General features: G+C 33.2%; 1 protein-coding gene across 1 annotated transcript; it reads left to right on the top strand.

Moving 5' to 3' along the window:
* The first annotated feature begins 236 nt into the window (after positions 1–236).
* Positions 237–8,017, top strand: LOC129226417 (protein snail homolog Sna-like). Its single transcript, XM_054861017.1, has 2 exons — positions 237–390; positions 7,002–8,017. Exons 1-2 carry the CDS (start codon positions 237–239, stop codon positions 8,015–8,017), a joined length of 1,170 nt encoding a protein of 389 aa, XP_054716992.1.
* Positions 8,018–11,283: the final 3,266 nt, after the last annotated feature.

The raw sequence follows: 11,283 nt of genomic DNA, 5'->3' as shown, positions 1-11,283 counted from the left end.
TGCTCCCAATTGGTGGATCTGTCCACCTGCTTCGAAAGAGGAAGCCTTGAAAAACTGAGCGGATGAAGATCTGGGATTCAGTAACCGTCCTGTAGCTGCCTCGATCAGATCTCTGTTCCTCGATCGGATCCGTTCCTTCGTTTTCCCGAATGTGTTGTGTTCGTCCCGTGTGATTCCCTCCCGAGGTTTCTGGATTTTTGTGTCTTCGTTCGGACTTTTGCTATCTGTCAGTGACCATGCCGCGTGCGTTCCTCATCAAGAAGAAACAGCAGTGTGCTCGCAATGGACTATCGCTTTCCAAAGCCAGTTGGACAGACGATGATTCGAATGACATTGACGAAATGGATAATTCCCGACCGCAGTTTACCCCGCTGACGATTGTTTCCAAAGGTAATACATTTTTTTAAAAATTAACTTTAAATAATTAACATTTAAAGCTTGAGATTCGTTCGTGTTCTTTCAAACTATGTTAAGGATTATTTAAATTATAGTAATGAAATCTAGATATGGTAAAATATTGAAAAATAAGTCAATGAGCAGAATGAATTTTAAAAGTTTAAGATACGTCCTTTCTTTAAAACTATGTTGAGGATTAATGAAGTTCTGATAGTCTAACCTAGGGATGGTAAAATATCTAGAAATAATGTAATGAGAAGAATTAATTTTTAAAATGTAAGATCATGTCTTTTCTTTTAAACTATGTTGAGGATTTATGAAGTCTAATGATAGTTAAACTTAGAGATGGTAGAATGTCTAGAAATAAAAATTCAATTTAAAAGTTTAAGACATGTCTTTTTTATGAAACTATGTTGAAGGTAAATGAAATAATGATAGTTAAACCTAGCGATGGTAAAAATAGTGCTACGAAAAGAATTAACGTTTAGAACGTAAGATAATGTCTTTTTTTCAAGCTATCATTGTTAAATTTAGAAATAGTAAAATATCCAGAAAGAATACAATGAGAAGAATTAATTTTTAAAGCTTAAGATATGTCTTCTCTTTAAAACTGTTGAGGATAGACAAACTGGGATATAATAAAGTACCCAGAAATAATTTAATGCAATTAGTGAAATAAAATGTTTTTATGTTTTTATAATTCAAAGAAAAATATTTTTTCAACAAGCAACAATAACGTAGGCTAAATTTTGTTGCATTGTACGTGCCATGAAAAAATATTGTTACGAATTATGATTATGTTAAGGTTTAATGAAAAAATATGATGTTTAAAGCTGGTTATGGTAAAATATATCGAAGTAATGGAATGCAATTAATGTAATGGTGACATTTTAGTAATTTCTATGTAAAATGTAATAAAAAAACAACAATAGCATGGATTCATTTTTAAAAAAAAAACGTTGCTCGTGCAACTAATATATGTTTTTGATTTTGTTAAGGATTAACAAGATATAATAGTAAAGCTAGTAATGGATAAATGTCTAAAAGTAATAGGGTGCAATTAATGTAAAATGGTAACATTTTTGAAGAAAAATATTTATTTTAACTAACAGTATTGCGGGAAAAGTTTTTTTTTTTTTAAATCATGTTGTACTTGTAGTTAGTGAAGCAAGTTTTAGATGTTTCTTAAATGTGAAAAAAAAGATTAAATTTATTTTGATATAATGAGATGGTTCTTTCTATGTAAAAAAAATACTACACTTGCTGCTAATTTTTAAAAAATATCCAAAAGTAGCGAGAAATTTCTGCCAAGATTCATGGGAATTTTCAAAGCATGTTTATTGTTAAATAATTATGATTCTATTTGGCAAGATGATGTTTTGCAAATGGCCTACTGTTTACAAAACTGAAATATCTACGAATAAGAAAACTTATAATCATCAAATGTAACTAAAACCTAACAATAGAAAGTTAATGTATTCTGAAAAAGTTCATGAATAAATAACTTTCACATACCAGTCAATTAATGTGTGAAAAATATCGTCGGCGAGTTAAAAGTGATTTTAAGAAAAGAAAGAATTTTAAGAAGAGAAACTTATATTTATACATTTTTAAACTATCGTCTGCCAAACTTTACATACGTTGTTTTATATCTCTGTATTGGTTAAGGAAAAGTTTTCTATCAATACTGTTTTTGGAACACGGATTCGCAAAATAAACGAAGTTCTAAAAAATTTGATATCTGTATTTTTAGTTTTCTGCGGATTTTTATGAATTTTTAAAAATTATTTTCAACCGAAAATATTAATTGCTTTAAATATGCTTTGCGTAGTTGTGTTGCATGTATACGATATAAGTTATAAAATTCAAAAACTTTACTTTGTATTGTAACTGCATAGTTTAAGAGTTTTTACATCGAATTTTTCCGATTAATATTGTTTCTTAGGGAAAATTCGATGTAAAATTATTCTTTCGATTTTGAAAACCGAACTAAATTCAACGACATTACAAACAAAATTTTTTTGTACAATAAAAAGAATCATCTGTGAACGTTAGGTATCTGCCTCCAAGTCTAGACATATGGGCGCTAGGAGGGCTTTCTTGTTTTCCATGATACGCGCAGTGAAGCAACATTACCGGGTTGGAATCTCTCGTCCAATATTTCATCCATAAAACTTGTTTTTTGCAACTTTTCTGTTTTGATTTACTTCAGCGACGGAAAGATGAGGGCTTTAAATTAAAAACAATTAATAATTGGATTTTTATTTATTTATTTATTTTTTTTGAAAGATTCGAAACAAAAATTCATCGTTTGTAAAATTCATTGTGTTGCGCAAAATGTGGATTCTTTTCCTGAAAAATTATGAAGTTTTTTGTTTACAAAAATGCTACAAATAAAATAATAAATTTTCCCTTAAAGGTAATGCTTCTTATATGTCGCAGGTACTAAATAAAATATTACCTGTTTGTAAATATTTAGAAAAAAAAAGGTTAATTTATGAAATTGTATTGTGCATAAATAAATGCTCGGGGTTTGTGATTCTACTCATAGGCTCAAAATAATCTTATTTATGTAAATGCATATTTTTAACTAAACTACAATTCTGTTTAATATTTGGAAACTTGCGTAACAATATTTTTTTATGCAATGAAATGCAAGTTAGGATTAAAAAATAAAGTAATATTTCTTTCAGTATGGTTTAATTTTTCGTTATTTTCATGAAAATAAATGTAATGTTTACTGTTGTTAGCTTTTATGATTTCAACTACGAATACAACGAACATCCGGTAAACATACTGACTCGGCCGATGTGCTGGGTAATTGGCAATAAGCGAATGACCATTAAGTCCAAAATAGTTTTACGATAAATAAACAACTTAATTAACAATTGTTAGGAAATTATTTAATCTATTTTTCACTCAACTCTTTCTGGACATTTTCAAAATTTTCATACTAGTATGCTTCACAAAACATTTCATTGCAGTAGTTTCCCCTTCACCCACTATTTCATTGTGTATGTTTTTCTCATAATGACTGGATGTGTTGGGAATTATTATTTCTTAAGTTGCTTGAATAAGGGTTAATTATGTAAAAGGTTTTTTTTTTTAATGCACAGAATAAAACTTTTATTAGAGAAAACGAAACATTCTTCAGCAGACGGTCGGTTGTCCGGCTTGAATTGATATAAAACGTCCGGTATCCGGCAAAACTGATATGCATCCCTAGTTTCAATAGAAAGTATTTATTTTGAATAAAAATAAACACTTTTTCAAAATTAGTTAATAGCTCAGCTAAAAAACATTATAGTATTAGTGATATTTGTTTTTAAATTAGCTGACTAGTGATTAGTTAAATGTGCGTCTAAGGAAGCTAATAAAATTCTTATCGAAATTTTGGAGCCCATAAAAGTCGCCACCTAGCGATTTGGTTTAGTGCCTACTTGAAACGGAATAGATTTATTTCTATGGCAAAAAAGGGGGGGTTAGGGCAATTAATTTATTTAGAAATTTTATTTTTACATCAATGCATTAAAGGATTATGGACTTAGAAGATTTAATCGAAAAAAAAAAGAGAATGCTGTATTCTTTTAGAACCTACGTTCCTCTTAATTGATATAGTCATTACCCAAAATTTCATGAATTCCGTTTACAATTCCCCCCCCCCCAAATAACCATTAATAATAATTCAAAAAATTACTTGCCTTTTAAAATTTGTGCTACTGGAATAATAAATAATATGTATGGGTTGAAACTTGATCGTTAAAAGCTCCAAAAGATTAATTAACTTCAGTCTAAAGGAAAGTTATTCTAAAACGTATGTAATTTTTCCTCAAAATATATCTTATATATTTTCATTTATTATACCAAATTCGTAACATAAATTTATGGAAGTTTTTTTTTTTTCCTTACAAAAAGTGAAAATTGTACCAGCAAAAAAACGATTTTATCAGATTTATCAAGCAAGATCTATCTTTAAATTTAAAGGGATGATATAACACTCTACAGATCAAGAGATTGACATTTTTGACTTAAATGGGTATTTGGCAAATTAAGCAATTTTTATTGTTATTATTTTTATTTTTTAATGTTCCATCTAGCAAACGTAAAAAATGGCTCGAATTTGTTCATTACTATGTTTGAAACGAATATAGGTTCTACCTAGGAACTACCATTAATTTTTGTGACCGAGAGCTGAGTAACGCTAAGAGTGGAACCAGAACCATGCAGTCAAAAAGTTATGCCTCCCTCCCTATATCGGAAAGTTATTTTTATTTCTCTCGGGCTGTATATTATTTTTAAACTGCAAACAGCATAAATAGTAAAATTAACCTAATTCTTTTCTAATTATTTGCACTACCTCCATATTGCTTTAGTTGAATTCTTAAAACAAATAAATAAATAAAAGTGAATTAAAATGGTAGAGTCGCACACGAGAAGGGGATTTGGAGGTATCCCCCATCCCCCCTGTTACTCAGAAATTATTCCCCCCCTCCCTTTTTTTGGCCTGTAGTTAATGACTAAGATATTAATGACCAAAAAAAAGAAAAAAAACAATAAAATTAATTTTATTTCTGAAATTTTGAATTCAAATTATGTTTTTCGCAATCACGAACTGCGACAGGACCCTACTCATTGGAGTTATTGTTTCTAGAAACGACTCCTGTCCTCCCCCCCCCCCAAGCCCTCTCTTGGGCGGTTACGCATGTATAGTTGTGTATGTGTAGGCATGTGTGGGTGCGTAGACCTGTGTGACTGTGTATGTGTATGAGCGTGCGTATGTATAGGCAGCCTGGCCCGTGCCTGCAAAGGACGGTGGGGTTGAAAAAGGAAAAAAAAACATCAAGGACGGTCAAGTAAAAAACAATTAGCAATCGTGATTGCTCAACAAAAAATTCCCTCGGAAAACGTTTTCCTGGCTACACCACTAGAAAAAGATTTTAAGCTCAAGAGAAGAGCATCCTTTATTTTAAATAATAAAATTCACGCAAATATTTGTATAGTTAAATATTTTTTCTCCAACTTTCTGTTCGCTAAATTTTGAACAATTTTGATTCAAATCATTGCAACAAAAGGATAAAATATTAAGGCATGTAAAATACAGGAAGAGTTTAGATGTTTCTATCATTTTATTTAATTTCATTCCTTATGCTTTTGCCTAAATCGTGTCAGGCTCTACAAGTGTTCGTCCCATACGAAACCCTTTAAATATTCGCATAACTCCTCCCCACCTGTATGCTGAACTTGTTTTCCCATATTTTATTCCCATATACTTCTAGTAGTAGCTCTAAGATAGGGAAGATAAAAAAAAAAGAAGCAAAAATCCGATCTTTGTTGTCGCATCCTCCCCGATTTCTCGTCCGGAAATGCGCTTCCGATTCCATCAGGTGCTTCTGTGTTGCCAACGCAGCATGCTAAATATATATATAAAAAATAAACCATAGCGTGACCTCCGCGGAGGGACTCAAGGTGTTGAAAAATCAGAAAGGAAGCCGATTGGAGATCAAGTGAATGAACCACACCTTGGGAAATGGAAGCCCCCTTTTGGCTTCCTGCTCCACTGACTGAAAAGCCAGGAAAAAGAGTAGTGCCTGCTTTGGCTGCTTTTTTTTTTTTTTTAATGTTTTCTTTCCTTCCGAGGGATGCTTGACCTTGAGTGTGACTCTTAGCGACAGGTGGCGGTTGATTCCAAGAACATCCCTTGCATTTTTATTTTTATGTTATTATTTCTTCCATCCCAACGCATGTTTTGCATGGGAATGACGGCTTAATAGCTTTCGTGTTTCCTCAAAAATGATTTCATTTGTCAGAAGTTCAGGAAAAGAAAACCAATCTGCATTTTGTCACGTGAGTTTAATACTCATGATCAATTGTTTTGACATAAAACGGTTTTGAAGTCATGTCGTCAGAGGGTCATGATTGGGTATCACTTGACGTAGGAAAACGGAGACTACTAATCACGTGAAAGTTAACCTCAAGTTTAACTTACTATGTTTATTATTCCACTTACAAGTCACGAGAATTCTGCGAACTTTCGAACATAAAAATAAAAAGAAAAGAGGGGTTTGATGTCTGTAATTGTATGATATTTTCTTTCCCTAAATTACCAGTTGTTTTAAAAGAAACTAATTTTTCAGCATACCTATACAAAACTCAAGAACTAAAGAAAGCTTGTCAGAGAGTTTTAACGAAACAAAACTAATTGCTTTTGCTTGAACTGTTTTCAGAAATTGATGTATTTTTCAGACTAGTTCTTTTACAAAATCTTTAGCTATATTTGGTATCAAGAAATATTACATTATTTTTATTTTAGTTTCATAAAACATTCATGAACGAATGTAGTTCATTCCTGAAAGCATATCAGACATTCAATTTAACCCCTATTAAATGAAGTACCACGGTTTTATAATTTTAAAAAGAAACCTTTGGGATTAAACGCTTGACTTTCACATACGCTCCTTGGCAACTCCAAAATCCAAGAGTTAGTTTATTTGTGTTTTATAGTACGTTCCATTAGTTAACATCTTGTTCCAATGATAACCTAATCATGTTGCTCAGAATGTGGTTCACAGCATACGCTACATATTTCTTTTTCTCTTTATTTTTAGATGCTAAGGGCGCATATGATTTGAGTATGAAGCCAAAGAATATAGACGAGAACTCCAGCGATAGCGAGCGGGGATTGTCGGTGTCTCCCAGGCCAACAATGAATCTTTCTTCTCATCAACCGGGGGCATTGGTGGCTCCAAAAGCAATCAAACCTTCTCCTAAGTCAATCGAAGAGATGGCTGCCGCGAGGTCTCAGTGGCAAAAGCACGTGATGTCCTCCTACCTTCCTTTCAACTACCCTGTGTATCCTTATCCTGGGAAACCAGAAGTGTATCCTTACAACTCCGGCTACCACCAGAGTGCTCTGGCGCCCCCACCTCTTGTACCACTCAATTCTTCCAATAGTGACCGCTACTCCCCATCGAGGGAAAGGTTCGAAACAGCAATGCCGAGAACTTTCAACACGTCAGCCAGTCCATCTCCACCTACAGTCTACCCCGGATGGTATTCTGATGGCCACGACTCTGGCCTCGCCTCTTCCCCTAGTCCAAGTTCCGAAGACGGCGATCTCGTCTTGTCAAAAGCTAATCCGACTCGATACCAGTGCCCGGACTGCAACAAGAGCTATTCCACCTACAGCGGACTGTCGAAACACAGGCTGATGCACTGTGCCACACAGGCAAAGAAGTCCTTCGGCTGCAAGTACTGCGACAAGGTTTACGTCTCCCTGGGGGCTCTTAAGATGCACATCAGGACGCATACTTTGCCATGCAAGTGCAAGCTTTGTGGCAAGGCCTTCTCCAGGCCTTGGCTTCTGCAAGGACACATTCGCACCCATACTGGCGAGAAGCCCTTTTCCTGCCCCCACTGTAGTAGAGCTTTTGCTGATAGGTCCAATCTGAGGGCCCACCTCCAAACACATTCTGAGGTGAAAAAGTACCGATGCAAAACATGCAGTAAGACTTTTTCAAGGATGTCATTGTTGTTGAAACACGAAGATGGCGGTTGCGCAGGCGCAGCAGCACCTCAAATTCAACAGCAGCTGCCCTCGAACTCACCTGTGAACTTTGCTTAAATGGACGTTTCTTCCGAAACGCATATTCTCATGTTGCCAAATAACCCTCATGAACACTGCATTAACTTCGATGATTAAACCTAAACTACTTGGTTCACCTACTTCATAAGCTCAACAGCAAGTAATGAGGAGCTAGTCTAATTTTGTATTATTTCGTTGGATCTTTGATTGTTCTGTCTAAAAAACTACGAATCTTTGACTCCAAATTCACAATTTAAAAGTTAATCTATTACGTGGAAAGCACTAAATTACTTTAAGTATAAAAACATTTTTTATTCATTGTGTTTTTAGCTGAAAATATAACCATTTAACTTATTAAGTTCTAAAAATGTTCTTCAACTACTAAGTAATGTCATAGGAAACTAGTTAAATTCAGTAATCCCCTTTCGCACAGTTTTCGTTCATATCTTCTTCACCAGTATTTAGATAAGAGGGTATTTAAATCAATTTAATTTGCGTGTATTATTATATATTTTATGTGTACATTATTTTGCTTGCGCACTTATAAAATATTGTAAAAATTGTATTTCATATTGCAGAGAAATTTTATGAAGGAAGGATATTTGAGTTTGAGTGAATGATTTTTGACTGAATGCTTGCCTAAAAGTGAAACGAATATTATTTAAAGTGTGAAAAATACTAGTCTTACTATTAAATTCACTTTAGAAAGAAGGAAAGTTCTGTTCTATTTAGTGAAATTAATGCTATATTTTTTATTTTTTAAAGTTTCTACGGAAAAAATGTATAGATCCTTATTTGTTATATAAATAGATATAGTTTCATCGACTAAAAATTAGCCAAGAAAGTTTTGAGAAAAAATGTCTTTCAATTCTTATAATATTTTCAAAAGCATTTAACTACGAGTATTTTAATTAAAGAAAAGTTTTGCTGAATTCCAGTGTTTTGTCAATTAAGTGGATTCGAGTGTCGCATATAATTTGAAGCATCTAAGAAGCAAAATGGTGTAAGTGTCAAAATTTAAAATTGGGAAATAACTAGTACAAATAATAGGAGAAATTTCCATCAGTTTTGGGGCACGAGATGGTAGTGTAGATATACAGCATGATTTAGTAGAAAAACTTTTCAATGAACAGTAACCTTTGGTTGAAATTTTGCACGTATTTTACTCGGAATGAAAAAGTCTACAGTTGGAGCAAACCTAATCTGGTAGCGACGTGATCAGAACTTGAGTATCCTTCACAATGCTGCGAGGTTAGGTTTGCCCCAACTATACTTGCATCCTTTTGCTTCATATTACGTCATTTATTTCTAAGTTAGTCTAAGATAATTCCAAGTATAATCCTTCTATATATTTAGAAGTTGGTAGCTTTAAGAAAAATATATTTTGTGCATTCTTATAAATATTTTCAGTAATAATTAATTTTAACAAGTATTTATCATTGAATATTAACCAAACTTTCAAAGCAATTCGCAATTCCTTCCCGACTTCCTTTTGGACCATTTAAATCTCGAGCGGCCCACTTTCCCCTAAAAATGCCCACCTGTTTCTGGCTATACGCAAATGTCCCATCCAGTAGCGTCGGAAGGTCGTTGATGTGTTGTTTGTGGTCTTGGGGAGGCGTCACCGCCTTGCCTTGCACCTGTTGCCGAGGAATGTTCCTGACTCGGGTGGTTCAAGGTTCAGGCCGAAAGACAACTAGTTGTCTTTGACTTTTGTTAATTAGAGCTCTCCCTCTAGCGAAGCTGGTTTCATTATTTCACTTCTCCCACTTAGTTGACTTTAGAACTTCTCAAGAGCACAGTGACCCATTTAAGGTCATTAATGAAAGGATCTGTCAGAAGAGGGATTGTTAAGGGAAGATGTGTTCTATCCAAAAGCCAGACCAAGGTTTTATCCATTAATATAGATTCGTCAGGGATTAATATAGATTCGTCAGGGATTAATATAGATTCGTCAGGGATTATTGACGATTTTGCCAATACAGTAGAACTCAAATTATCCAAATCAATTGGGACCGGGCCCGACTCGGATAATTGGACATTTCCCAAAAAAGGGTATTTAAAATATATGTTGAAAATGAGGTTCTATTTTGTAAAAAAAACTTTTAATGAATGAAGCGGAGAGATAACACTCTTCATGCTAAGTGTACTTACAAGTGATGTACGTCAGTACAGTGTGTACAATGTACACACCGTATTGTAAATAAGTGTAATTGCTTGCTGAACATTTCGGTCCAAGAAAGCTGTTTGACTTTAGCATGCGTAGACAGAATCATTATTTTGTGAATCGACAGTACGTTTTCTCCTTACTTCTTCTGAATTCTGAAAGCGATTCGGATAATCGGAGTTTGGATATTTGGAGTTCGACAGTAAAGTTTTTCCACCCAATTCCGGTTTAAGTTGAGTGTCATTCATCAAGAAATTCCATACTAATAAATTATGTTCAATGCCTTCTTTTCCATGATGATGGCAGTTGAAAGTTCAATTTTATTCCATCCCACAAAATTTTAAAGCTGCTTGAGATTTTCTGATTGGAAAATGTTGGGAAAGCATTTTCTTAAAAAACTTCAGTATTAAATTACAAAGGAAAGCTGTTTCTAGGTCTTAAACGTTAATTTAATTTTATTAATTAACTCTGAAGTTAATAGTTTAGTTTATCATTTAATATAGCTTTAAAAAAAAATGAAATTATAATTTCGCCTTTTGAATGTTTCGTACTGAAGATTTAAAAATGAACAAATTCCAAATTCTTTAAAAAGCCTTCGAGATCTTTGCAATTTACTAAATCAAAAACTTAAAAAAAGGAAAAAAATCTATTGCCCAGTGTCTTGGTCTTGAACAAATTTTAAAGTGCCAATATTACATATTGTTCTTTCAATTCTAAATGTACGGAAAAGAAAAAATATCACGAATTTTTTAGTATTATTATATAGATAATTTATTGTTGCACTGGAATTAATACAATCAATAACGTAAACAGAGTGAAATTTATCATGAAAAATTCGTGACTAAAATAGCATTTTACGAATACGTCCAGCACTTTGTTCTGTGCCATTTTTTCCAATTTGTTGACAAATTTATTGTATTTATTTTGTATTGTACATATGTGTGTTCAAAATGTGTTTGTTTACCAAGCTAGTCAATTTTTATGTATCTGACGTTTCCAAGCGTCTTTTTTTTTTTTTTTCAAATGAAGTGAATTCAATCCTTGCCGTGCCATGATGCCTCTTTCTTCGCGGTAAATGAATGTTTGCCCGAAGCACATTTCACTTTTTCATAATCATTTTGATTTAGTTGTAGTAAAC

Source organism: Uloborus diversus, chromosome 7, assembly GCF_026930045.1.
Source record: "Uloborus diversus isolate 005 chromosome 7, Udiv.v.3.1, whole genome shotgun sequence".
In the NCBI taxonomy this organism is placed as follows: Eukaryota; Metazoa; Arthropoda; class Arachnida; order Araneae; family Uloboridae; genus Uloborus; species Uloborus diversus.
The sequence above is the reverse complement of the archived record's forward strand: the minus strand, read 5'-3'. Positions and strand labels throughout refer to the sequence as shown.

Bases quoted from the DNA above. Each gene is read 5' to 3' on its own strand.
- LOC129226417 (XM_054861017.1), top strand. From the start codon at position 237: ATGCCGCGTGCGTTCCTCATCAAGAAGAAACAGCAGTGTGCTCGCAAT. The intron at 391-7,001 runs GTAATACATTTT...CTTTATTTTTAG, and splicing joins GCTGACGATTGTTTCCAAAG to ATGCTAAGGGCGCATATGAT.